Source organism: Pituophis catenifer, unplaced genomic scaffold (genome assembly GCF_029215685.1).
Source record: "Pituophis catenifer annectens isolate HBS135680 unplaced genomic scaffold, rPitCat1.0.hap2 SCAF_15, whole genome shotgun sequence".
Taxonomy (NCBI): Eukaryota; Metazoa; Chordata; class Lepidosauria; order Squamata; family Colubridae; genus Pituophis; species Pituophis catenifer.
In genome coordinates this window covers 131,386-157,184 of record NW_027256895.1, presented here as the reverse complement: position 1 = coordinate 157,184, position 25,799 = coordinate 131,386, and the positions used below count along the sequence as shown (strand labels likewise).

The 25,799-nt window shown below is 58.2% G+C and overlaps 3 protein-coding genes across 4 annotated transcripts; 2 read left to right on the top strand and 1 right to left on the bottom strand.

The window, feature by feature from the left end:
* Positions 1–2,227: 2,227 nt before the first annotated feature.
* On the top strand, positions 2,228–6,419 carry SERPINE1 (serpin family E member 1). Of its 2 annotated transcripts, XM_070954695.1 has the most exons (9): positions 2,228–2,289; positions 2,545–2,810; positions 3,165–3,398; positions 3,579–3,773; positions 3,916–4,114; positions 4,194–4,294; positions 4,650–4,736; positions 5,057–5,140; positions 5,927–6,419. In XM_070954695.1, the coding sequence occupies exons 2-9, from the start codon at positions 2,546–2,548 to the stop codon at positions 5,962–5,964; spliced, it is 1,203 nt and encodes a 400-aa protein (XP_070810796.1). In that variant the 5' UTR covers positions 2,228–2,289; position 2,545; the 3' UTR covers positions 5,965–6,419. The 2 variants fall into 2 exon arrangements, with proteins under 2 accessions (XP_070810796.1, XP_070810797.1); XM_070954696.1 differs by lacking the exon at positions 5,057–5,140.
* A 185-nt stretch (positions 6,420–6,604) lies between these two features.
* Positions 6,605–9,776, top strand: AP1S1 (adaptor related protein complex 1 subunit sigma 1). Its single transcript, XM_070954742.1, has 5 exons — positions 6,605–6,717; positions 7,284–7,462; positions 8,300–8,408; positions 8,656–8,793; positions 9,214–9,776. The coding sequence occupies exons 1-5, from the start codon at positions 6,628–6,630 to the stop codon at positions 9,259–9,261; spliced, it is 564 nt and encodes a 187-aa protein (XP_070810843.1). The 5' UTR covers positions 6,605–6,627; the 3' UTR covers positions 9,262–9,776.
* A 4,434-nt stretch (positions 9,777–14,210) lies between these two features.
* Positions 14,211–15,728, bottom strand: VGF (VGF nerve growth factor inducible). The gene has a single exon (XM_070954683.1). The coding sequence runs from the start codon at positions 15,726–15,728 to the stop codon at positions 14,211–14,213; it is 1,518 nt and encodes a 505-aa protein (XP_070810784.1).
* Positions 15,729–25,799: the final 10,071 nt, after the last annotated feature.

Here is a 25,799-nt window from a genome sequence, read left to right as displayed (position 1 = left end):
GTAAGCTGAACAGCAACTAAGTCAAGGCCTGGCTGGGCAGAGCACTCTACCTGCTGCCATGGCCCGCCAGGTGCCCCATGCGGCTGGAGGGACTCTTTGCCAACACCCTCCCTGGGTTGGGTGGGCATGGGGGTGAAGGGGAAGAGGGGCCCAAAGGCCAAATTCTGCAAGTGGAGGGGGCGGCAGCAATGACACTGACCTGCCAGTCCCGAGGGGCAGCTGCTGGCCTGGTCCTCATAGGAGGGCCCAGCAAGGGAGGACCTTCTTGGAGGCCAAGAAGGGGCCAAGCGCCAAAGGCCATAAAGTGGCCCCAATGAGACTTTTCCCACAGGAAGCTTGTGCTCCGCTTCAGCCGGGCAGCTGCAGAGACGGGGCCTAGCTGGCTCTCTAGTGGGCATGGTTCCTCTGCCCTCCCAGACAGCCCTCCCTGGCCAGAGGTCAGCCTCCCATGGGGTAGGGGGGCAAGTAGGAGGCCTCCTTTCGGTTGGTCCCCCTAAATCTCAAAGGGACTCAGTTTGGAGTGAATGCGTAGAGCCGGTGGTCAGCAGAAAGGGAGCGGAGGTGGGGTGGCTCAATCTTCACAGGTTCATAAGGCTAAGAGGAGAGGAGTTCAGAAGGCCAAAATCAGAGCAAGGGATCTCCCAGTGCTGCAGTGTTTCCTCCCGCTCCAGGGGGAGAAGCAGCAGCAGCAGCAGCAGCAGCAGCAGCAGCAGCAGCCGCCGGCCCCTGCTCTGCTTGGATGACGACCTCCCCCCCCCATGCCTCCTGCCCTGCTGCTGCAGTTGGGCCTGGGAACCTGGATGGCTCATTGTCGGCTGGGAATGGTGACCACTTAGCTTGGAATGTCCTCTGGCTGGCCACTCCCCTGCACTCAAAGGAGCAGAGTGCTGACTGACCTGACCGGCAGGGGCTCTTGGTGGAAATGGTGCCTCCAGGCGGTCCTTCCCCTCCCACCCACCATCGCCCCAGGGCACCCAGATGCCCGGACTCCTCCCCAGATACTGTTCTACATGGGATGGGGCGTGTGGGAGAGCAGCCGGGAGCCAGCAACACAGAGCGCACATGGAGTGCTCGGTGCCCTGTTCCTGACCCTTGCCTGGGCCAGCGGGGGCTTCCCCACTTCCTGGCCCGTGCTCCCCTCCCGCCCCCATGTTTGGGAGATTCCAAGCATTCAGGAACAATGACGATGTGGCCAAGAGGAGACTGGGTTCATCCTGGCCCAGCAGGGGGAAATCCACCCCCGCAGCAGCAGCCACTTCAGGGTGCATCATCCCAAGCTGGCTGATTAGCAGCAGGGGCTGAAATGTGCTGAATCGAGATTGCAAAACATGCGGGGTGGGGGGGACAGCTGCAATCCTTCCCTGAACCCTGAGTCCAGCGCCCGGGAGGAAATCCCCAGGCTGGGGGGGGGTGTCTTCCTGCTCCTTGCAGCTCAGGGAAGAAGTCTCAGAACGGGTCCTTTGACACCTACCCGGACAAGAGTCAACTTCGGGCCATGCTCCAGGAAAGGGTCTCTTCAGAGACCCACCCGGTTGGAAGGGACCCTGGTGGTCACCTAGTCCACCCTTGCCCCGAGCAGGAATATCCCAGACAAACGGATTGTGCCGCTTCCCTCTGTGGGCGGCTGTCTTGCCCGCTGACACTATCCCCTCCAAGAACCAGAAGGCAGTTTTCCCATCTTCCCTAAAGAGGTTGTCTTCTTTAGGCCGCCCATCTCTAGTTCTTGTCTTCCAAGATTTCGTTCCAGGCTCCTGCAAATCTCTGTCCCTGTTGCAGCTCCTCCCCTCCGTCTAGGCTTGGAGCAACTCGAAGCGGGCACTCCAGTTACATTCCGTTCGGCGCATCCCAGAGAGGACTGTGCCAGCCTTAGCGCCCGTGCGGAGGCAGCCCAGGATCGCCTCGGCCGTTCCAGCAGCTGCAGCGTCCTACTGGCTCAGGCCGGAAAGCCAGATCCTTCCCGGGCCGCCACTGCCTGTCCCGCTGCGTCTGAAGAGGCTCGACGCCCGCAATCTCCGCCGCGCACGCTTCAGGAGCTTTCTTCCCTCGGGTCTCGGGAGAATGCTGCCGAGCGCTGGGGCCCCACGGAAGGCCCCCGAGGGCGGCGGAGGCCAGGCTCGCGGAGGGGGCGGCTGCTCGTTCGGCGCTTGGCCCGGCGGGGGTGGGAGGAGGGGCGGTGCCCGCCGCTGACTTCCTCCCCGCTTCCTGGCAGGCGGGCGCAGCGCATATAAAGCTAAGCGCGGGGCGGCGGGAGAGCACCGGCACCAAGCTCAGGAGCCGCTAGGGAGCCGAGTAAGCAACGGGGACGCGTCGGCGAAGGGGCTCCCTCCCTTGCCAGCCCAACGGACGGCCGCTTGTTCCCGATCGGCCTGGCGGAGGAGGTTCCGTTCCTCCAGCTCAGAGAACAGAACTGGGGTGGTCTCGACGGGCCTGGGATAAGAGGCAGGCGGCACCCCCCCCCCCCGCAAGCAGTCCGGACTCGCTTTGGGCCGCCGGGCGCCGGGTCGGTCAGGATGGCGCCGGTTCATCTTCTTCCTCTCTCGGCAGGATGGAGCTGTGGTCCCTCTTGTCCGTGGCCTGCCTGGCCCTTTCGCATGCCGCGGCCTCCCCTTCTGGCCGCCAAGTGATCCGGGTGGCCCAGCTCTCCACGGACTTTGGGGTCCGGGTGTTCCGGGAAGTGTCCAAGGCCTCCAAAGACCAGAACCTGGCCTTTTCCCCCCACGGCGTGGCTTCGGTGGTGGCCATGCTGCAGGTGGCCTCTGAGGGAAACACCCGGGGCCAGATCAAGGGCGCCATGAGGTTCGGCCTGAAAGGTGAGAGGGCTGCAGTGGGGAGGGGTTGGCACTTCACTAGCTTTTTGGTTTGCTCTTTGGGGAAAAGGAGATCCTGGGGGAGGGGCAGCCTAGTTGGGCGTCTGACCTCTCAACCTGCACCGCCTGGACAGCAGGAACAGGTGGGCTAGGAGAGCTCCTGTCATTTGCAGATCCTACCTGAAGAGCCAAGGGAAAGCGGGGAGTGTGCCAGGGCAGCATCTGGGGAGGAAGGCCCCGCTCGCCCTCCTGCAGGCCAACTCAGCTCTCCCCAGAGCAACTGCCCATCCCTGGTGGGTCAGGAGGGGGCCTGGCTGTTGGCTCCAGCAGAGCTGAGCACGCTCTCCATCCCCACAGAATGGGGCGTCCCACGAGCCCTGCGGCTGCTGCAGAAGATCCTGAATGACCCCCGGAGCAAGGATGTGGTGCAGATGGCAGATGCCCTTTTTGTGCAGCGTGATCTGCCGCTGGTGCCCACCTTCATGCTGCACTTCCAACGACTTTTTCACCAGATGGTCAAGCAGGTGGACTTCTCGGAGAGCGGCCGGGCACGTGACATTGTCAATGCCTGGGTGAAGCAGCACACCAATGGTGAGCAGCAGCACCCTTGGAAAACCAGTCAAACTCTACCCTGGGTCCCCAGGCTGAAAAAGCTGGGTGGGGTGCTTGATTCAGGCCAGGACTTAAGCCAAAGGGTCTCTAAGCCTGGAAGCAGAGGTTGCCCTGCTGCCCCCTCACCCACCCCCCTTTTGACCACCTCTGCTTTCTCAGGGATGATCCAGGGCTTCCTGCAGGAGGGCACCCTGGATGCCATGACACGCCTGGTTCTGGTGAATGCCATCCACTTCAAAGGCCTCTGGCAGCTTCCCTTTCCGAAGGCTGCCACTCGCCAGCGTATCTTCCACAAGCTGGACGGCAGCACCGTTGTGGTCCCCATGATGGAGCAGATGGCTGAATTCCACTACGGTGAGGAGGCCCCTCTTTGGAGCGATGGGGGCGGGGAGTTTTGGCTCTTGGGCCGGAGGGAGCTTCTCTGAGCATGCGCAGAGCACTTCTGGTCGCCTCAGGGGTAAGGATGCGCAGGGTCTCATCCCCGCTTCTCTTTCAGGCGAATTCTCCACCCCGGAGCAGGGGGACTATGATGTCATCGAATTGCCCTACCAGGGGGAGACGCTGAGCATGCTCATTGCTAGCCCCTTCCAGCGGGACGCCCCCCTCTCGGCCCTGGTGACTGCTATCGACTCCTGCCTCATCGCAGAGTGGAAGAGCAATATGTCTGCCGTGACCCGGCTCCTCGTCTTGCCCAAGTAGGGGTCGCTCGGGACTGCCTCAAGCCACCAACCCCGCATAGGCTTTTGCCCCTCACTGACCCTTCCTTCTCTGCAGGTTTTCTCTGGAGAGCGACGTTGACCTCCGCAGGCCACTGGAGGCCCTGGGCATGACAGACATGTTTGATTGCGAGAAGGCCAACTTCAGCCGCCTCTCAGGTTGGGGTCTCCCCTCTATGCCGCCCTTGGGTCGTCATCCCCCAGGCTGGGCACTGGCTGGCTTGCAGGGAGCCTGGCGGGGCTAAGGCCCAAGCCCAGTGGGAGGAGGAGGAGGAGGAGGAGGAGATCTCTGGGAGTGCGCAGAGTGCTTTCCCTGGAGCCCATCAGCTCTGTGGAGAGGCCTGAACCCCCTGGCCAAAGCAGGCAGGCACTCTGTATCCTGCTGTGGCTTAGCTGGCACCCCTCCCCCCCTGCCGCTGGACCTGCACAAGAGAGAGGTGCTGTCCATTGTTGTGGCCTGTCAGCAAAGGACTTGGGGGGCAATCCTGCTCACCGATCTGTCCTCTCTTTGCAGTGCGGGATGCCCTCTTTGTGTCTCGGGCGCTACAGAAAGTAAAGTTTGATGTGAACGAGAGTGGTACCGAGGCCTCTTCTGCCACAGGTGGGTGCCCTGGGTCACTGCCAGGGGCTCTTCTCTGTCCAGTTCTGTTGGCAGAGAAGAAACTGCTTCTTACCAGCAAACAACCCCCCTACACACACACACACACAGACACACACACACTCTTTGAGGCTTCCTAACATGCACCCGGGTTGGTTTTGCCCCAAGTGGGTCACCCCCATGACTCCTCCTAGGGGCCTCAGGAGGAGGTGAGGAGCCAGGGGCTCCAGGCTGTGCCAGGCAGAAGGCGGCGCTGCTGCTTACTGAACCTACCAGTCAAACGTTAAGCTGTTGAATGAGGCCCCCTCCTCCCTCCCTTCCAGCTGCCATCGTCTATTCCCGGATGGCGCCCTTGGAGATCGTGCTGGACCGGCCTTTCCTTTTTGTTGTGCGGCACAACCCAACTGGTAAGGCCCACCGAGGACCCTTCCTCCCGCCAAAGACTGCTTCTGTCCCAGGGGTTGCAGGAGCCCAGGGAAAAATCAACTCGCTCCCCACTTCCACCAAATAAAGAAGGGCTTCACTTGAACCAGGACTGCCCCCAGCACCAGATGTGGCTTTGCTGCCTGTTCTGGTACAGGCCGAGGGAAACTCCTCCTTGGTTCAGTCCAACAGCCGCATGAGTTTTCCAAAATTAGCTAGAGGTGACTAAATTGGGTGGCTCACTGTTGTGAGACGCGGCTGGTTGTGCCAACTGGTTATTGTGCTAAGCCTTCACAGGATATCTTTGCTTAGCACCACTGTGATGCCAACACAACCTTGGTGTGGGTGACCCAGGTTTAAGGTGGAGCTGCTTTACAACCCAGCCAATCTGAGCCACTGGGAAGACCTTCAGGGCGGGGACCCTGTTTGGGTCTGTTCTGTTCATTCTGGTGAGGGTGGCAGCTCAGAGACGGACCCTGGAAGTAGAGTCCCCTCCCTGCCCCCCCTCCTGCCATATTGGGCCGTATTTCGCCTGGATAGCTAGCTGGAGATCCAATGGATGCGGGCAGCCAGAGTGCTACCTCCTTCCAGCCATGGTCCTGCTTCCGCTGGAGGCTGCTGGTGTGCAGGGAGCATGTTCTGGCACGTGGGGCTGTTTTAGGCCTCTCCCATTTCTGGACCCGCCCCCCCAGTGAAGGAAGAGGGCAGAGGCAGCTGCGCTTTGCCCCACCCGCTGCTGGCCTCCCATAGCATCTCTGTTCCTCCTGCAGGAACCATCCTCTTCATGGGGCAGGTGATGGAGCCCTGAGCGCCCCTCTGCCGCCGGACCTCCCTCTGAAGAGAAGGGGGGCCTTTCTTCGCCCGCCCAGGGAGCCTCCGTGCCAGCGGGATGACCCACCACCAAGCCCTTTGTGGAAGTCGCTTCTGCTGGGCCTTCTCCCTTGCCTGCCCTGCCACTCCTGGCATCGAGGGCACCAGTGCGAGAACCAGGCACCGGCAAACCAAGTTCCAGGCAGGAGCTCTGCCAGCTGCTCTCAAGGAATGAATGCCTGGATGGAGAAGGTGCCACCGTGGATGCCAGCCTTGCCCGGACACTGCCCCTTCACACTGGATCAGGGAGCCGGTCCCTCCTCCCCTTCTGGAACAAGAGCCTCTTGGGGGGAGCTGCCCCCCACCGTCTGAACTAGAGCACTTTGGGACTAAGAAGAGAAACTTAATATATGCAGATATTTTGTCTTATTTTTGCACATAAAAATACACTGCGACGGCAACTGACTCGCGTGCTTTGCAGGCCAAGCGGCCCTTTTGAGCGACGGGGCGGGAAGGCGCCGGCAGGGGGCGGGGGCGAATCCGGGCTCCGCCTCTCCCGGGTTCTTGGGCGGGGCGTCCAGGGGGCTCCCATTGACGTCACGGCAGGGCGTCTCCCGCGTCTCCTGGCAACCGTCCGGGCCCGGAAGTGCGCGCCACGAGCATGCGCGGGCGGAGGCACCTGGGCAGGTTAGGGCGGAGAGGAAGCGGCTGCCGGGCCCGCCTGGGACGCCCCGCCGCCGCCGCCGCCATGGTGAGGAGGGAGGGAGGGCGGGCGGGGGCATCGGGCGCCGCCCGGCGGGCAGGGGCGGCTCGAGGACGCCCGCGTTGGCGGGCGCGGCTCTCCGGGCCCTGCGGGCGGGCGGGCGGGCCAGAGCAAGGCCGAAACAGCGGGGCCTCTGGCGGGCATGATCCCCGGGCCTCCCCGCCCCACCCGCCGCCCCCGGGATCCGCGCCTGGGGTTGGAGCAAGGGACCGCCGAGGCCCTCAGTGGGGGCTTTTGGGGGCGGCGGCGTTTTTGTCTTCTTTCGCGGCCGTCAGGCTCAGTTCCTCCGCGCTCCCCTCCCCCACGGAGCCTCCCCCGCTGCCCGGCCTCTCTGGGCTCGCGAGGGGGAGCAGAGGGGGTTAGGGTTGGGCTCCCCGGGCCCCCCATGCGGCTCCCCCCCCGGGGCTCTCATAACGCCCTCTTTGTGCGCTTCCTGCCACCCCCCGCCCTCCCCCTCCCCCTCCCCCCCCCGCGGACGGGCGACCTTGGAGCCGGGGTGTCCCCTGCGCTGCCCAGGAGGGTTTGGGGGCGCTGACCCCCTGTGTGCCCTGCAGATGCGCTTTATGCTGCTCTTCAGCCGGCAAGGGAAGCTGCGCCTCCAGAAGTGGTACCTGGCCACCTCTGACAAGGACAAGAAGAAGGTGGTCCGGGAGCTGATGCAGGTGGTGCTGGCCCGCAAGCCCAAGATGTGCAGCTTCCTGGAATGGCGGGACCTGAAGGTGGTCTACAAAAGGTGATTCCTTTCCAGGAGGAGGAGGGGCCGGCTGGCCTGCGAGGCATCCTCCTCCTCAGGCCCTTCTCTCTGCATCCACGGGGGACCCTTTGCCGTTTGTGGGGCCTTCTGGGAGATGGTGCGAGAGGGCCTCTCCTTTGCTGCCTCTGCACACCTGGCTTCCTTTCTGCATCTCTTGGGGGGGGGGGGTTAGAGGAACAACTGGTGGAGCCCAGAAGATGGTCTGCTCCTCCAAGGCCTTGCCTGGGCTTTGAGCCAGAAACAGCCTGGTTATTTGGGGAACGGGGCGTCCCCCAGGAAGGCCTTGCTTCCCCCCAGGTGAGAAGAGCCTTGGCCAGAAGGAGCCAAGGGACTTCTACTACAGCCACATTCTGTGCTTTCTTGCTCCTTCCCTTCCCTGCTGGGGGACAGCAGAGGGCCTAGCCCTACCCACTCCTCTTTCGTTGGGGGTCTCGAGGCAGCAAGCGCTCTGTTCTGTTGGCTTGTGCCTCCCATGTCCTCCCACAGACGGCTGGGCTGAATGGGTAAGGTGGCTGCCCTTCCCCAGTCAAGTCTCTCTCTGGTCTTTAAATGCTGCTCTGGACAGACCAGCTTCTTTGCTGAGGAGAGGGTTGCTCCACCCGTTGGAGTGGGTTACATCCCAAAGACGGTAACAGATCTTGAGAGGAACGGGCCGTTGAAGGGCTCTGATTAATAAGAATGCAGGGCTTTCTTGGTGGTCCTCCATTCCCTTCCCTCCCTCCCCCCTCCTGAATGCTGTTTGATACTTCAACAGGAGAGGGAATGCTGTGGGGCAAGGGAGAAACTCACGGTCCCTCCTTCCTCTCTCTGGCCCAGGTATGCCAGCTTGTACTTCTGCTGTGCCATCGAGGGGCAGGACAATGAACTGATCACCCTGGAACTCATCCATCGATACGTGGAGCTGCTAGACAAATATTTTGGCAGTGTGAGTCAAAGGGAGTTGCTGCTTTCCTTTCTTGTGCTGATCTGGCCACTTGCTCTCACCCCCCTTGTGCTCCAGGGCTCCTGCCCCACACCTTCATGACCTCTGGAACTGTGGCTGTTGCTAGGCCTGCTAATGACAGGCTGAGTTTCCTCCAAGCCAGGAATCGGGCTGGCAGCTGGGCGGGGCACTTCTGTTTCCCCACAGATCATGAGCAAAGCCTTCCCTGCCTTCTGCCCCTCCTCCCCAGGTGTGTGAACTGGACATCATTTTCAACTTCGAAAAAGCCTACTTCATCCTGGACGAGTTCCTGATGGGGGGGGAGGTGCAGGACACCTCCAAGAAGAGCGTCTTGAAAGCCATTGAACAGGCAGACCTCTTGCAGGAGGTAGGGGCTGCGTGGAGGGGGGGGGAGGCAGACTGCTCTGCTGCACCGACTGCCAATGGCTGCAGGAGGAGGAGAAAGAGGAGAAAGAGCAGTCCCCACCCCCAGCTCCTTGGCTGCTGCATGCCATGAGTCACCACAGGCAGGCAGGCTCTGTTCTCTCGCTCCCACCATCGCAGTGGGTGTGGGTGACTCGACTGCTGTGAACAGTGGGGAGGAGAGCAGCCATGGCCCCCAGGCTCCTCTGAGACGGTGGGGTGCCTGGCTTCTGGCACCTGGAATGGCTGCCTTGCTGGCAGAAATTTCACTAGCTGGCCGAGCGTGTGCAGAGTGCCCTCTCAGAGCTGTCTTTGGGGAAGAGGGCTTTGTTTGCAGCGTGCGGAGTTCTCTAGCTTGATGCCCCCTCTCCCTTCCATCCTGCAGGAGGACGAGTCTCCTCGGAGCGTGTTGGAGGAGATGGGGCTGGCATAGCTTGGCTCCCTTCAGAATCTCAGGCCGTCTTCCCTGCCACCCTGCCTCTCCCCCCCCCCCCTCCACTGCCCCACAAGCTCTGCGGACATCGACTCGTCAGATTCCGGCAGGTGGGCAGCTGGACTCCGCAGCCCCCGACTCAGAGGCAGGATCCAGGGCAGTTTTCGTCATGGTCCCGGGTGCTGGTGGTGAAAGGCTCTTCTCGCAACCTTCTTCTTCACTCGGTTGTCTGCTCCTGCCCCCTTTCACACCCGCAGCGTCCATCTGCTGCTGCTGACCGGCCTCTGACAGACCCCATGGCGCCCAACTCCTCTCCCCCCCCTCGGGGGAGCCATATTGGGAAGCTACAAGGTCACCATAGAACAGCAGCTTCCTCGAACCCGAAGGCTGCTCTCTGGATGTTTGGGGCTGTGTGTGATTCTCTGCACTCTGCCCCTGTCGGCGCTTCTCTCTGGCGCAAGGAATGGGAGGGGATGGTCTTCCCGGGTTTTCTGGAATAAAATGTGTCTGGAAGAGTCTGGCCTGATGGTGTTTTTATGCCTAGCAGGATCCCAGCAGTAACAGCTGACCTGAAAGATGCAGGTGCTGCACACGCTCCATTCTTGATGTGTGGGGATGGAATGTGGGGGGGCCAGTGGGGAGGCGAGGGTCAGCCAGGGCACCCCTGCTGCTGGCCCTTCCAAGTGGGGAGGGGGGAGGACTGGGGCCAAGCAAGCCCCGACGGCCTGGCAGCTTGATTCCTCTTGCCAAGTGGCATCTTGCCTCGCATCAGGGCACTTGGGGAGCTGGAGGGGTGTTGCGGGCAAGGGAGATGGCAGAGCGGAAGGCTGGAGTTGCAGGGAGGGTGGTGAGGCTTCGGGCTTGGATGCCAGAGCTGCTTGGCTCCTCCAGCCCAGGAGAAGCTGCCCTTGGGCACTTTAAGCCCTTTCCTCTCCCCACAGGTGGCCCAATGTGGTTTTCATCCCTTAGTCAGCCGAGAGGCAGACCGAGAAGGGGGGAACTCTGCAGGTCCTCGCCTAGTGGCCTCCTGCTTCCAGCCGTCAGGGGCGTGAGGGCTGGGTCGGCCTGAGGAGAGGACTCCCCTTCAAACAGGTCCTGCGGTCCCTCTTGCCCTCCCTCGCCTTAACGGGTGCCGTGCGGTGCTGAAAGCCACCATCTTGCCGCTTGATGTGATGGTTACTTCCCAGAGTACCTGAGAAACACACGGAGAAAACAGGCGTGGCAGTTACTACTAGAGTATTTCAGAGTTCCTTAGTGGAACATCGTCATCTCTCTCCAACTTACATGGTGCCCGTACCACAGCTGACTTGGCAGGATATGAAGATTAAAACCCCACATTTTAGAAAGAAAAAGGTAACTCGCCATCCTGATTACAAAAACAGACCTCTGCGGTCAGGCTAGCCTAACCTTAGGGAAGGCTGAAGGGCTGGAATCGTCCAGACCTCCAGGAATGCTGCTCTGCCCCCCCCTCCCCGCGAAGGCAGGGCTCCTGGTGTTTCACGGAGGATCCCCCGGAACACAGCCTCTCTACTAGACCGGGGGAGAGGGGTACCTAGAAGCCTGTGGAAGAGCCAGCCAGCGGTCCAAAAGCTGGTCTCCCAAGATTTTATTATTTATTTATTTATTTAATTTAATTTATATACCGCCCTTCTCCCGAAGGACTCAGGGCGGTGAACAGCCATCATAAAACAATGTACAAAATAGAATTTAAAAGCAGATTAAAATAATTAAATCATAGGCCAAATTTAAAACTCTCATTTTAAAACCCCATTAAAACCAGATTAAAATCATTTATCCCATCAGAGCGGCTTGCTGGAATAACAGAGTCTTCACTGCACGACGGAAGCCACGGAGGTCGGGGATCCTTCGTATGTCCAGGGGTAATTCATTCCAGAGGGCAGGGGCCCCCACCGAGAAGGCTCTCCCCCTGGGGGTCGCCAGTCTACATTGTTTGGCTGACGGCATCCTGAGGAGTCCCTCTCTGTGTGAGCATACCGGTCGGTGGGAGGCAATCGGTGGCAGAATGCGGTCTTGTAGATAGCCAGGTCCCAGAAGACCACCGGGAGCCAGTGCAGCTCGCGCAAGAGGGGGGTTACATGGGAGCGACTCCTGAGCTGGCCAGGGGCAGCTGAACCGGCCTCTTGGCTGCCAACCTTCCTCCAGCCATTTTGAGGGGGGCTGCTTAGCAGCTGCTGAGGCTGAGCCCGTGAGCGGTCACATGGCCATCTCTCTGCGCATCCCTCTTTCATGGCCCTCCCAGTAAGGCCCCTCCTGAGGTTCCCTCCCACTGGTCCAAGTCCCTATGCTAGGGTCTCTCTCCCCACTGAGCCCCTCACCAGGTTGCTTTCTTCCTGGCTTTCTTCCTGGCAGAGCTGCCTCCACTCCCGAGTGAGATCCTGGGCAGCAGGGCAAACTGGAAGCCCCTTCCCAGGACAGCTGCTGGCCTCTCTCGCCTCTCGATGTGGCAAGCGAGGCTTCGTGGCTGGTGCCGCTTCCAGGAACCGCTGTGGAGAGCAGTGGAGGACTTTCTCTGGAAAGTGTCCTGGGCCCCAAGGCCAGCTTCTCCGCCCTGCTTGGATTTCAGGGGCTGTTGGCCAGGTGAGAGTGGGCTGACACTTGCCACTCTGCACATGCTCAGAAGCTACTTTGGGAAACTACTACGTTGCAGCACTTCCCTGAGCTAGTTCTGGTGAGGATTTGAAGTTTTCCGGATCCTGTATTGGAGGCAGAGGCCCATCTGGCCTATAGCCCACCAATTTGCAAATAATGAGAGTAACTCATAATAAAATAGTTGCTTTTATTTCTTAGCAAAACTAGTAATTCGACATGCTATTTACAACAGGGCAAATGTGTTTTATTTCAAGTACAACAAAATGGACCAGACATCAAAACAACTTCTTCTGCTTGTTTGTACAGGACTAGACATCACAAATTGAAGAAACTTGCACACTCTAAGACTGATGTCAGTGGAAAATTCTTACACGCGTGCAAAGTGCCACCTTCGCCACAGCCTCGTCAGCCTCCGGTGCTCACCCAGGTAGATCCCTCCGGCAGGCAGCTTTGGATGGTCATGAATGTTCACAAGCAGGTCTACTGAAACATGCTGAAGCCCAACCTCCCCACCCCTTGGAGGGTCCCTTGGCTCTGGGTGCAGCATACCAGCGTGGTGCTCGCGTGACTCCTCCGTGTCAACCACCTGCCCAGGAGCCGGTGACGACAGCCTGGCATCTCTGTCCCAGATTGCCAGGGGGCGTCCCTGTGAGCAACTGGGCCAGGTGGCAGCCAAAAGGAAAACGGATCACCCGCCCCTCCCCCCTCCCCCGAGCTGCCATCCCAGTTATGGCACAGGCTCTTTTCCATCACCACGATGGGAGGCAGATCCCCTCTAATAAGTGGCCGGCCTGATTCAAGGGCAGAATTGGAGGCGCAATCTCCAAGGAAGCCTCGTCTTGGGCCTCTAATCCACAGAAGGTAATGACATGCAGACCGAATCAGCAGATGCCACGGAGGCCATCTTTACCCAGCCTTATTTCCTGCCCCTCAACCAGTTTGGAAAAAATTGAGTTTCCTTTCTCTTCTAACTGGGAAAAAAGCCGATGTGCATTAGGAGAGAAAGTATAAACCACCCCAAGGACTTGGGTTAGCAGGCTTGGGCTGTGCTCCTAAGGCACTCTCTCATCACCTGGGAGTGTTTGAGGGAAAAGGGCCCCAGCTAGCTCTTTCTAGTTTTTGGGTTGTTTTGAACGTCCCTGTAGCCAATATGGAAAGTCTGCAGCATGAGACTGGCGGGAATTCGCTTCTCCTCACTGATTAGGCTGTGACAAAAAGCAGATTAGAGAAACCAGTTTGGTGTATGGTTAAGGCATCAGGCTAGATACCAGGAGATGGTGAATTCTAGTCCTGCCTTAGGCACAAGACTGCTTGGGTGACCTTGGGCCAGTCACTTTCTTGCAGCCCTAGGAAGGAGGAAATGGCAATCCACTTCTAAAAAATCTTGCCAAGAAAACTGCAGACTGACTCTGAGAATTGGACATTGGATTCTGAATGGAAAGAAAGGGAGGAGGAGGAAGCAGATACTGAGTTCTTGGGTGGCAAGTTGTTCCATCAGAACCCCTGCACCCCAAGTCCAATAATTATATTTTGGGGAAGACTGTGGACCAGAATTTGACCTAACCGGCTGCTCTCTCCTTATCTCTTGAAGACGGAATAGAACCCCGTCCCTCAAAGTTACCGTCTAGAGCTAACTGGAGTTGATCAATGCTTCATTCCACAGTTCAGCATCAGCTCCAAGCCATCCTGGACTATCTTGTAGTTCAGACTGGCTTGTTTTCCAGGGGGGTGGGGTGGGGTGGGGGAAGCAAAGGAGTCTGACTTGAGACAGGGGAGGGCAAGTGAATAGGGATTATTTAGGAGGTGGGTCTTTGTTGCCACACCCAACTCTCCCCTAATTCTTTTCTGCAACTTCTTTCTGCAAATGCTATGAAATGTGGGCTTCTCGGAGTTCTGCCAAACAGGGTGGGAGCGGTAACCAAGAGCTTCCAAGGAGTCACGATGCAACCGGCATTTTCACCTGAAGTGCTACCCTGGGAAGAAAGCGCTTGTGGCTTGTCCTGTTCTGCTCTTGCGAAGGTCTCTTGCTGCAGTTCCTTCGGGGGTCTTAAAGGGTCTGTGGGAATGGGGTCCCAAGTTGCTCAGAGAGGCTCCTTTAGACTGGATGTCGGGAAAAGGAAATTCCCCTTTTCCCCAGTGGAGGGCGGCTGTCTGAAATCAGATGAAAAGGGAGGGCGGCTGGCTGCCCCCAGGCACCGAATCTTGGGACCTTTCACCAGGTGGGGAGATTTGGTTCTCCTGAATCATGCAAGAACCCAGATTTATGTCAGAAACACTGAGTGGCCAAGTTTCTTTGGGTGGGGAAAGGGTGGGAGGAGAAGCGGCTGCCGCCACCTTCACTAGAAAACTTTGGGGTGCTTCATCAGCAGGTTCTCCAGGTAGTTCTCCAGGTCCTCATCATGGGCTTGGATGTCAAAATAGCCATCCCGTGGCACCATGGGGCCCGGCAGGGGGTGATAGTGGTGGTAGACTGGAGTTTGGAAAGTCCGGGGGTCGATGTGGTTGGAGAGCTTGGTGCTTCTGTCCTTGGCCTGGTACCGCTTGGGGACGGGGAATTCATTCCCTTTCAAGACTTCGTTCCAGGCAGCCTCCTCCTGCTTGGGGAGGTGGTGGTATGGCTGAAAGGCTATGGGGTGGGAGGCCTTGGGGATGGGGCGGGCCTCTTGGCGGGCACTGGGGTGAGAAGGGGCCTTCTTGGGTTTGAGGTGGGATGGAGCCACAAACAACTTGCCCTTGCTGCTGGGCTCAGGCTCCTCCTTTTTCTCCACGTGGTTAATTATATCAATGACATCATCAGCAGGCAAGTGCAGCTTGCTGGACAGCTCAATCAGACGGTCAATGGTGTTTGGGTCGATCTCCTCCTCCTCCTCCTCCTCCTCCTCCACCACCTCCGGGGTCTCGTTGGACCGCTTGTCTTCAGCCACGTTGTCTTCCCCATCTCCAAAGAGGAGGGAGGCCACCTTGCTTCCTTCTTCTTTGGACTCCTCCTGGGCAGCGGCCCCTCGCTGCCCTTCGTCGCCATCATCTTCTTCGCCATCCTTCAGCAAGTACTGAAGGAGCAGGTCAGAGGCCATGTCTGCCAGACGCTCTTCCTCGGCGGCAGCCCGGCGGGCCTCCTCTGCCTGCCTCCGGCTCTCGGCCAGCTCCTCATAGCGGCGCTGCAAGAGCTGGTGCTCCAGATGCTGCTGCTGCCTCAGCTTCCGGGCTCCGGTCCAGGACTCCTGGGCGGGGGGTGCCTTGCGCTTAATGTTGAACTTGAGTTGCTGGTACTCTTCCAGTTCCTTGAGCATGTCATCGGGGTGGGGTCCTTGGGGAGACTCGGTAGGGGGCATTTGATGCCTGTAGGAAGGTTCCTCTCGCTTGTCGGTGGGGCTGTAGTGTTGCAGCTCCTTCAACATGGACTTCAGGTTCTCCATCTCCGGCTGGTCAAAGATCCTTTCCTCGGCCTCCTTCCCTTGTGGTGGTTGGTCTCTGTCCTTGTTGGATGGCCAACCTGTCAGGCTCTCTGGCTGTACATCAGAGCTCCTGGCCTCACTCTGGACTCGTTCCTCATTGGCACCGGGCTTGGGGCTTAGGGATGTCTCCTTGGAGTCCTGGGGTGCAATCTGAAGTGCTTGCAGGAGGACGGCAGCAAGGGCCTTGGGATCCATATCTTGGAAGAGTTCCTCTCTGATGCCCTTCTGCTTCCCAACGTCTGGGCCCATCTCTGCCCACTCTTTGTTGGACTCTTCTGGAGCTTCACCCAACTGGCCCTCTAACCCATGAGGAAGGGGAGCAGCCAGCTTGTGATGGCACTGCACCAAGAGGCAGAGAAGAAGGATCCATGTCCCTCTGTGGAGACGCTGGGGCCAAAGCATTCTGATGCACCACTGGATGATCTGTGGGGGGAGGGGGGAGAGACAGACAAGGGGGCAAGGTCAGAGCTCGAGTGTCCCAGGAGCAATAAAAACATGTATGGCCTCCAGAGCTGTTGACAGAAAGAGCTGGCTGGGCTCTTTACTCCTGTCAGAGGTGAGATGAAATTGCCCCCCTCCCATTAGCTGTTTGGTATGGTTGGCTGGAGAAATTTTTGCCAGCTGCACAATTAAGGTGGGATGCCATCTGCACGGCACATGGGTCACAAAGTGACTAAGGGTGGGTGGATCCACTCCCTGCAGATGGGCATGCTGACCAGCACACTCTCTGGGCCCCTTTTGTCCGAAGGTGCACTGGCAAGTGTGCACCGGTGGGCACACTGGCAAGGGCTGCCCATGGCATGGCTGGGGCAGGTGGTCTCTGAGTGGATCCTCAAGAACGATCCTAGAACAGCTGCAGCTGGAGAGAGCCAGTCTTCACCTTCCCTGCGCCATGGAGAGGCATTGCTCCAAGGAAGATGATACCTCCCCCACCCACCGGGAGTCTGCACTCGCACCTCCTGCCTTCTTCTCCACAGAGCATGTTGGCAGGGAGGGGGGGGGGGAACTCCTCATTTGAAATGAATTACTGTTCTTGTTGCTTCTTGCCAACCCGTCCCAGTCACTCACCCGGCCCAATCCTCTGGGAGTGGACTTGCCTCCCCCACATAGAACGAAATCCTCTTTTCTAGAATGGGCTTCTCCTGTGCCTCACCTGGTTCCGGTGTGTGTGTGTGTGAGATGGACTCGACATGTGATGCTTCTGTCTCTGCCCCTTTCCGTGATTTTGGAAGGAGCAGCTCCTGCTTCCCTTGGCCCAATTATCACCTCCCTAGCCATCCAGCCACCCCCCACCCAGTTACTGGTGCAGATGGTCCTCTGGAGGGGGGGAAAGGATCAGCCTCCCCTCAGCAGAGCAGCAGCAGACCGCTCTGCAGTCACCCACCCACCCACCCACCGCCCCTGCTGGCAGGGAGTGCTGGGGAAGCGCAGCCTCCATTCCCTCCCCTTCAGATCCCTTCTGAGGTCCTGCTTCCTTTTGCCCGTCCGCCTCTAGGATCGACTTCGGCCTCTCGACCTCTCAGCCGCGCCCCAGATTCTTTCATGCCGATCGGATTCAGCCTCACTGAGATCTTTTTTGAACAGCCTTGGCGATTTCCGCAGTGTTTACACCAAGCGACGCCTCCCCATTCTCCTTGGAGACCCTCTGGGAGGCGACCCCTTTGCTTCGCCACTCCTCCTTCCTGCTTTTCACAAAACAACAAGGAGCCAGATCTTCCATGGGGTCCGCCTTCCCCCTTCTCCTGTGAGCCCGAGTCAGCCAGGTTTATACATTTGTATCCCTCCCGCTTGAATTCCGGAGTGACGCAAGTTTTTCCCTTGCCCCGGCCGTGTCCACCTCCTGAAGGCTCGGCGATCTGGCTTCGTCGCCAGCAGTCCGGGCTCTCCCACCCAAGGCTCCCCTTCGACGGGGAGCCCTCGCCGACCGGCTTTCTCCTGACACCAGATCGCGTGGCTCGCTCGCCTCTCGTTCCCAGCAAATTCCCCCACCCGTGGATGGGCGAGGTCGGGGGGGGGGAGGCGGTTGTCGTCCTCCCCCTCTTCTTGGGAGAGGGTACTCCCGCCCACCCACCAGCGCTCACCGACGTTTCTCTGTGGTCCGGGAGGGAGGAGCGCGTTAACGGCTCGGGTGTAGCTGCGCCGCCGGGGACTCCACCCTTTCACCGGTCCGCCCGTTCGCCGCCGCCGCCGCTTGTCTTTCTCGGGCGTCGCTCTCTGCCGGATAGCCTTTCAGCACCTTGAACAGCGGCGGGGCTGGGCTGCTGCTTTTGTACTTCCAGCCCAGCCCACGTGGGGGGCTGTATTGACGTCAATGTTCATTCATAAAATTTGAGCAGGATTGGAGAGGAGTTCCGCGCCTGCGCGAAATGGAAATAAGCCTTTCGAGTGAACGGGTGAATGGCTGCCTGTGGCTGAATGAATGAGAGCGGAGTGGATGAATGAAGAACTGGAATGGGAGCAGCAGAGAAGGAGAAAGCCGCGGGAAAGGCGAGGCGTGGATTTGGTGAATGAATGAGACACTCGGAGGAAAGGGTGGGAGGGGCACAGACCCGGGGAGGCCCGAGGAATCTCTTTCCAGATCTTTACAGGGGCTTCCCCATCGCCGAGCCAAGAAACGGAGCCGTGGTTTCTTTCCGAATCCCGTCGGCGGTTTGAAGACTGCCTTCTCAGAAAGCTGACGGCGGCCTGGGGGGAATCATCGGCGGTCATGCGCGGGCGGGGCGGAACTGGGGGACGCGCGCTGAGATACCTCTGCGTGCACTCCGTGTTCCGCGTGCCTAGCGCGGTATCGGGTGGCCACCGGAGCGCGCAGGGGATAATATCGGCGCGGTGGGTCTTTAATCTCGGCGCAGCAGTCCTCGGTGCGCCTTTTGCCAGCGCCCGAGCAGAGCCTTCTGCCTTGCCTTGACGCGCCTACCTGCCGCCGCAGAACCCTCCGGCTCACCCGTGCTTACCTTCAGCTCCGTGTCTCGCTCGCTTCACTTCTTCCTGCCCGTTCTCTCTGCCCTGCCCTCTCAGGCGTGACTCCTTTTGGATCCGTACAGGGAGGCCTTTGCGAGGTTTCAGGAGAGGGTGAGTCACCTCCCCTCCCCCTGCAGTCCTGCCGGCTCTCCCCTCCCTCTTGCGTGTCCTTGGGGGTGAAGAAAGCTGCGCTTCTTTCTGCATTTGAACTACGGTGGAGGGGTTAGCAAATCCCAGACTGTGCTCAAAGCAAACACCCGGCCGGGCTCTTTCCCGCTTCTCCCCCTCAGTTATCAGTATAGGGTGTGCTTGCGGGAGTGGGGGGGGGGGAGCCACGATGGGTTGTGTTCCTTTCTCATGGATCTGGCATGTTCCACTTGGAGCAACGTCAGCTCCTGCCAGCTATCTGTGGATATGCCAGGAGCTTCCGTGACTGAGGCTGGACATGGAATACAAAAGGCTTATTGGATGCACCTTTCGAGGGAGGAAGGCTCTCTCTGCAGCACTGGAGGTGAAGGAATCCTCCAAAGAGCCATGGTCTTCTATGGTCTGAAAAGGAAACGCCATATGGCCAGTTGGGATTAGGAAACCAGTGTTTCCAACCACCTGCAGATACAACCCCCTTCTACAGGAAAAGTCCCGCTCATGTAGCCCAATCTTCCCAGCTGGGTGCCCTGCAGCCAGAGGACAAGCTGGCTGAAGGTTATGCGGACAGAAGCCCTTCCCAGCTGGAGGACGGCTTTGAACCTCATGCCTTTAGAAAGTCCAGGAGAGAAATTCAATCACGACTCTCCCCCTTCCTTTGGCCACACAGCACTGTATATTTCCAGCCGACAAGTCCAGGCTTCAAGGAGACCCCAACCTTTAAGAGGAATTCTGACCAACTGTAACAGCTTCGAGGAGGAGGAGGAGGAGGAGGAGGAGGAGGAGGAGGAGGAGGAGGAGGAGGAGGAGGAGGAGGAAGAGGTGGTGGTTTCAGGGGGCTAGAAACAAGATCTTGGGCAGGAAGATGGAAGGAATGGAAAAGTTTTAGCCTTGAGGAAAAATGACTAAGGGGAGATATGATAACAGGCTTCAAGCACTGAAAGAATGTCACCTAGAGAAAAAAGAAGACTAATTCTGATAACTCCAGAATGCAGAACAGAGCCACGATGTAAGTGACAGGAAGGTGGATCCACTGAATCAACCGTAGAGAAAACATCCCAACAGAAAGGGCAAATTGATAGTGGCCACAAAGAAGGAGAGGGGCTGAAAAGGAGGCTTTCAGTTGAAGAGCCCGTTCCGGCTCTCCGATGCCCCACAGTGCTGCTTTCCTTTGTCCCTCTCTCCCTATGGCAGGGAGGGATCCCTGGAGCATCAGCAGAAAACATCCCAGGATTCTGCTGCAAGAACTTCTGAACGGTTTCTGCTGGGCGATCCTGAACTTGCACACACTGCAGGGCCCACCAGAGGACTCTTCCCTACCTCAACTCTGCCACTCTTCTAGAGGTAAACGCTTCTTTTGCTACATCTGGATGTCAAAAGAGCATCCAGCAGCAAGAAAAAGTTCCCAGCCAAGAAGGAACACCAACAGGAAGGTCGTGCTACTTGTGGGAAGCGAAGGAAGCAGGCAGGGGGGCCAAAACCTTCAAGCCACTGAAGGAGTCCTGAGATCTAAGGCAAGCATGGCTCCTCCCTCAAGGCAGCTCTTTTGGCCAACTCGGGTCTTTTGTGTGTCCGGCCACACCCTCCATGGTGGCAGCTCTGTGGGGGCAGTAATCCTCCCTCTTCTTCCTCACCCACCCCTCTCTGCCAGCAGTCAATATGCATGGGAGATGCAGACTAAAAGGATGGGGGACCTGCTTCAGCTCTGTGCCTCAGTCCCCTGTAAGTGCCACACAGGGAAAAAAATTCCTCCTGGTGGCCATTTCCCCATCCTTCCCCAAGTGAATGAGCTGCTCCCTCCCGGGGCTGATGCCGGATTTCCGGCCTGTCAGAGTTTAGATTGATGCCTGGAGAGTGAGTCACTCCTGCAGCAGAAGGCACTGATTGTGTGAATGAATCAAAAGGGCTGGACTCCTGCCTGGCATAAACCAGGAGCTTTTCTGTTGCACTCGAGAAACCCACCAACCCCAATGTGGAGTGAGACCCCAGCCCTGACTAAGAAAGGAGTGTGGGAGAAGGCTGGGAATTCACTGGGGTGGGCAGATGTGGGTGGGTGGGTGGGTGGGTGGTGGACATGATTGGCAGTCCTTGATGACTTGTGGCTTTCTGCTCACCATATTGCCTAATGGCCCTCGATCACCACCATGGATATGGGGAGACAATCAGGAAGGCTTCGGCATTGCTGGTCACGGTGGACCTGCAGCTTCAAACAGAACATTTTCCCAGGTGTGGAACAAGAGTGGCCTTCCCCCCCCACCAGTCTTAAGCAGGGTGGGGTGGGATTGTGAAGCAACTGCATGAAGCTGTGTGCAATTCTCTCCCCACCCCCCATTCCCTTCCTCTTTTAAAACAGGCCCAAGAAAGAGACTGGGCAGCTGAGCATTGCCCAGGACTTGCCACTTCCATTAGACATGGGCCCCATTCTCTCTGCTGCTGCGGCCAGAACTGCCTTCTGGCTCTTGGCATCACTCCTGCTTCCAAAACCAACCTGCCAGCTTGAAGGCCTCCTTTCCCTCCTGTGCCAAAGACCCCTTCCCTGCTCCCTGCTTTCATCTGCCCCCCCCCCCGGTACTTTTCACATCCATTTGTCCCCCTTCCTTCCACCTATCTTCCTCCATGCCCATCTGGCTTTGGGGTTGGGTATACTCCACTTACTGGGCCTGGCTGGGGTGTGGTCCACAAGACCAGCTGAGAAGGGGCCCAGCCTCATTTCCATCCAGTAACTCTCAATAAATAGGGCTGAGAAGGATTTGTGGAGGGCTTCTTTCAACCATCCCCATAGGCTAAATGGAGCTGCCTGAGGGGGCCTTTGTATTGGGTGTCCCTGAAGGAAGACAGGAGTTTGGGATTGGGATAAGATATGGCCCATCCCCAGCATCTGTCAGAACCTGAACAGAGCAGGGTTTGGCCTGTGGGGCTTTCTGGGCCCTTCTGAAGTTATCATCCTGTGAGACCTGCATCCATGTGGACCAGGCTCCTGACCCACAGCAGTTCTTGTGCCCCAAATCCTGGAGCTGCTGGGAGCTGGCAAGGAAGGGCTACAGTTACTTGGCCCCTCCAGATCCCTGGCCCATCTCCCCATCTCTGGCTAAGGGAAGTAATCTAATGTCCCTGGAGGACATCTGGAGGCCTCTGACTAATGACATCCTTGATATGAGCATTCCTAATTGCTGAAGGAGTAGGCAGAAATTTGTGCTGATAGCCCCCTGTCCTTCAGCAGCTGGAGCCTTACTGGGCTTGCCTGTTTCAAGAGGGCTGATGCTCGCCCCACCCCCCTTCCAGCCTGGGCACCAGATGACTGTTGCTGCTGGTGGGCCTGAGCAGTGCTACTGTACGGGGGAGGTGTGACTCACAAGGAGACTGTGGAGGAGCCAAGCAACTGGGGAGATGACAAAGTAGCAATCAGTCTTTCTTCTTAGGAGTGGCTGTGTAGCATGGGGGGGGGGAGCAGGGAAGCCAGGGCAGATGTCCAAGCTCAGGCTGGCTGCAACCATAAGTTTTCTTCCTGGGGAAAGCAGGCAGGAGAACCAATGCTCTGGTCTCCAGAGGCTGCCTTTCTGGGTATGCCTGCTTGTAGGTGTAAGCAGGGAATTGGCCTCTTCTTCCTGGTTATCTCAGGGCCAGGGGTAGCATGTCACAAGGCAGCCTGCGGGGGGGGGTTGATGAATGGCCACTAAAATCAGAAGATGGGCGAGGGAAGGCTCTTTGATAAAGTGAAGGGAATTGAGAACCACTGGAAATAAAGGAGAGGGAGGTGCGACTTGATCCTGAGGTCACCCTGTTAGCTGTAGGCTTCTGTAAGATGGGCTTTCTCTGCAGTGGTCCCTGCTCTGTGGAACATCCTCCCTTTGGAGATTAAAAATGGGGGAGGGTTTCCTGCCTGAGCAGGGGGCTGGACTAGAAGACCTCCAAGGTCCCTTCCAACTCGGTTTTCTGCCCCAACCCTGTTAGCCTTTCATAAGGCCCTAAAGCCTGAGCCTGCCCTGCTGGATGTGTCAAAGGCCCGGTTTCCTTTATTTCTAACTGGCCAAGTACATTGGCTGCTTAGTTATCATTTTGGGGGGTGTTTCCATTGTTTTTTTTTATTGTTTTAAAACGTTTTAGTGTTTTAATTGTAATATATTTCTTAAATTATCAGCTGCCCAGAGTCACTGATTGAGATGGGTGGCTATAGAAATTGAATAAATAAACAAAGACCCCAGCTGGGCTCCAGGACTCCTCAGGCCTTCATGTGCCTGGCACTTATTCAGCCAGTAGGTTTCTGCCCTGCTTTTAATCACCAACAAGAGTGCAGAAGAAGTGGGAGAGGCAGTGGAGGAGAGCCCCTGGCCCAACATCCGCCCCTAGCAAAAGACCCCTCACCCTGTTTGTGCCTGCTTGCTGCTCTCAGCCGTCTGGACTGACAGGATGGTGAGACTGAAGGGGGGGGGATGTGTGGGAAAGTGACCACAGGTGTCCCGTTGATTTTGGCAACTGTGGAGAGTGTGCTCCATCAGGGCTCTATCTCACGCACAACTCACAGCCAGGCCTGCTAGCAGTTCAACACCACTCCACCCTGGTATCTGATGTTGCCAGCACTCTCCCTGCCAAGCTCAGGATCTCACAACGGGGCCACGGGGACAATTTTCATGTCAGAGGAGGAGCTAGTGCATGCTCAGAATGGGGTGCCTTACAACATAGAGAATAATATTGCCGGTGAGGCGCTGGATCTCATCAAGAGCTTCCCAGTCCTAAAATGGCTCTTGTGTTTTCAAGGGGTAGCAAAGTCTCCTGGGCGCCCATAGCCGTTTTAATACCCATCCTTGGTTAAACGGTTCTTCTGCTTTCTGCGCGAAAAGAACGGTCGGGGACTGATTCGGACCCAGTGCCCAGCTGACAGGAACCACCACCCCACTCCTTCCCTTAGCGCGGTGACGCTCTCTCTGGGGTCATTCCCGGGGTTCGGGAACTTCCAGAAACCTACAATCTGAGCCTGCAGAAGGGCGCCCGGCTTGGCGGCTGGAACACGCAGCCGCTCCTCTTTTCAGCACCTCGGAGAGCTCCCATCCCTCCGGCCAAGGAAGGCCCGGCTTTGCTCTTCGCCGGCGGGCAGAGCCCTCAAGAGCCGGGGTCGGAGAGCGCTTTCCCCTGCCCTGGCCTTTTCTTGGGGAGCCACCCGCCTCCCTTAGCTTCTGCGAAGCGGTTTCGCTTTTGTTCATGGCTCCAATATTCCAAGGAGCCACAACCGCCAACCTCGGGAAACGGTGCAACCCAAAGAGAGCCGTAGGGAATTCCTCTAGGCAAGGAGGGGGCCAGGTTTCCCTCGGCTTGTGGAAATAGCCGCTCATTTTCTCTGCCATCGCCTGGAAGCCTTGCTCTGCTCTTCCCCGGGCTCTTCGCTGCCTTTCCATTTAACGCTAACTAAGCCGCTCCTACCTATGTAGCTTCCCAGGGTCGGCCAAGAGAGGCCAAGTGCTGCGAAGCCGAAAATATTAGAGAGGAAAGAAAGCGGCGAGCAGGTAATAGTGGTATATAAAGGTGACATTTAGACCGGATGAAGTGAGAGGGAAAAGTTGGCTCAAACCCGCCCCACCCCCCATTGCACCAGGCAGCTCTTGTTTTCCTCCTCTAGGAAGCGGTGAATCATAAACCCCCACCCCGCCTTGTGCGCCTCAGCTGTTATCCGCCGCCTGTCCTCCCGCCACTCGGGGCGGGAGGGGGAAACAAAACCCACTGCAAGGGGGGCGAGCGGCTCCAATCCCAAGAGCAAGTATGGGGCGCCCTCCCCCCGCAACGCGTTTCCAGCTCACTGCAGGTACTGGGTGGGGGCGGCGGCTGGAAGAGGAAACGGGATGAGTCACGGATAATGAAGGTTCGTAAAGGAGAAGATGTTTTTCCGGTACAGTCTTGGGCGCCTGCCCCCTTGGAGAGCGCGCGCCAGGAGGGGAGTCGTCTCTGAGAAGCGGGCAAAGAGGATCCAAAGTTTCGAAGAGCGCTCAAAAGGCCGAAGCAGGTGCCAAAGTGATGCCTTCGCTTCTCCACCCCTCCGCTGCCTTGGAAGATCATGATCCTCCCCGTACGGGCAGCCCACCCACCCCCCCACCCCCGTCCGTCAGTCCTGAGCCCAGAAATGAACGGAAATGTCGCCTCTGCCAGAAAGGACGCGCTGGGGCTTGGAGGGAGGTGGGGGGACAGTGAAGGAGGGCCGCCTCTCTGCTTTTTGCTCTGGAGGTCACAGGGCGGGTCTGGCCCTTTTCCGCCCCACCCATCCCGGTGTGTGGCTGCGTTGTAGCTGGTGGCCGCCCCCTCTCCGCCGCCGGTCATCGCATCCGTGGTCGCCTCCTCCTCCCCCTCCTCCTCCCGGATCCGCTGACGCAGTAAACGGCTGCAGAGAATGAGTCACGGAGCTCGCAGAGCGCGGCGAAGACCCGCCGTGCTAAATTTAGTGCAACAGACCAGCGGAGAGGGGCTTTAAAGGAGCGTCCAGCATAGAGATACAGCCAAGCAACTGTGGGGCGGTGGGCAGAGGGGCAAGTCCGCAACGCGTCTTCTTCAAAAGGAATCATTGAGCGGGTGGATCCGAAAGATTCTGCCAGGGCTTTGTCAGATGAGGGGGTCACTACGGGGCGACGTCCATTCCTTCGTCTGAACATGATCCTTTGGGGTTTCCAAAACACGTACAGCCAGATCAGTTAAGGGATCTACTCGTACATTGGTTAAACTGGACCAGTTTCGATCCTAGGTCGGTCCGTTGCCTGACTTGGCAGTGGGAATCTAGTTTTGTGTTCTCTGTCTTTTGAGGGGTTAGGCATACGAGCTTATTCTGCCTCCCCCTCCCTTTCCCCAATTCCCCAACATCTTCAGTCATATCAGGAAAAGTAAGGCATCACTGCCACACGTAAGTAGCAGCCTGTTTTACAACCGCATTAGCATTGAGAGCACCGGGAAATCAGCTCCGTTCTTAATACAATTTCCCAGCTCGGGAAACAGGTGGAGGGAGCGAGGAAGAGCGAGCGAGCACTTGTCGTTCTGAGCGAGTTGTCTTAAAGGCCATCCAGGCCACCAGACAGCCAGTTCCATGGTTACAGGTGGTGCAGGGTAAGGAAGAGCTTCTCTTTATTTGCCTTGAATTCCCCCTTATGGAAACAGCTGTGTGTCTATCCCCCCTCTTGGTAAGTAAGCCCTTCCACCCTGACTGGGCAGAATCCCCTCCCAATTGCATCCCTCACAATTCCTTCAAATGGGGGGGGGATGGAGTTCATCCCAGCCCTTCTTGCCCCAAACAGCCTTTCTCCCTCCCACTTCCCCACCCTGTTGACAATCTTTATGGAGGTTCCAGGAGGCATTTATCAGGGGAGGGAGAGGCTTGGGGATCGGGGTTGAGCCAGG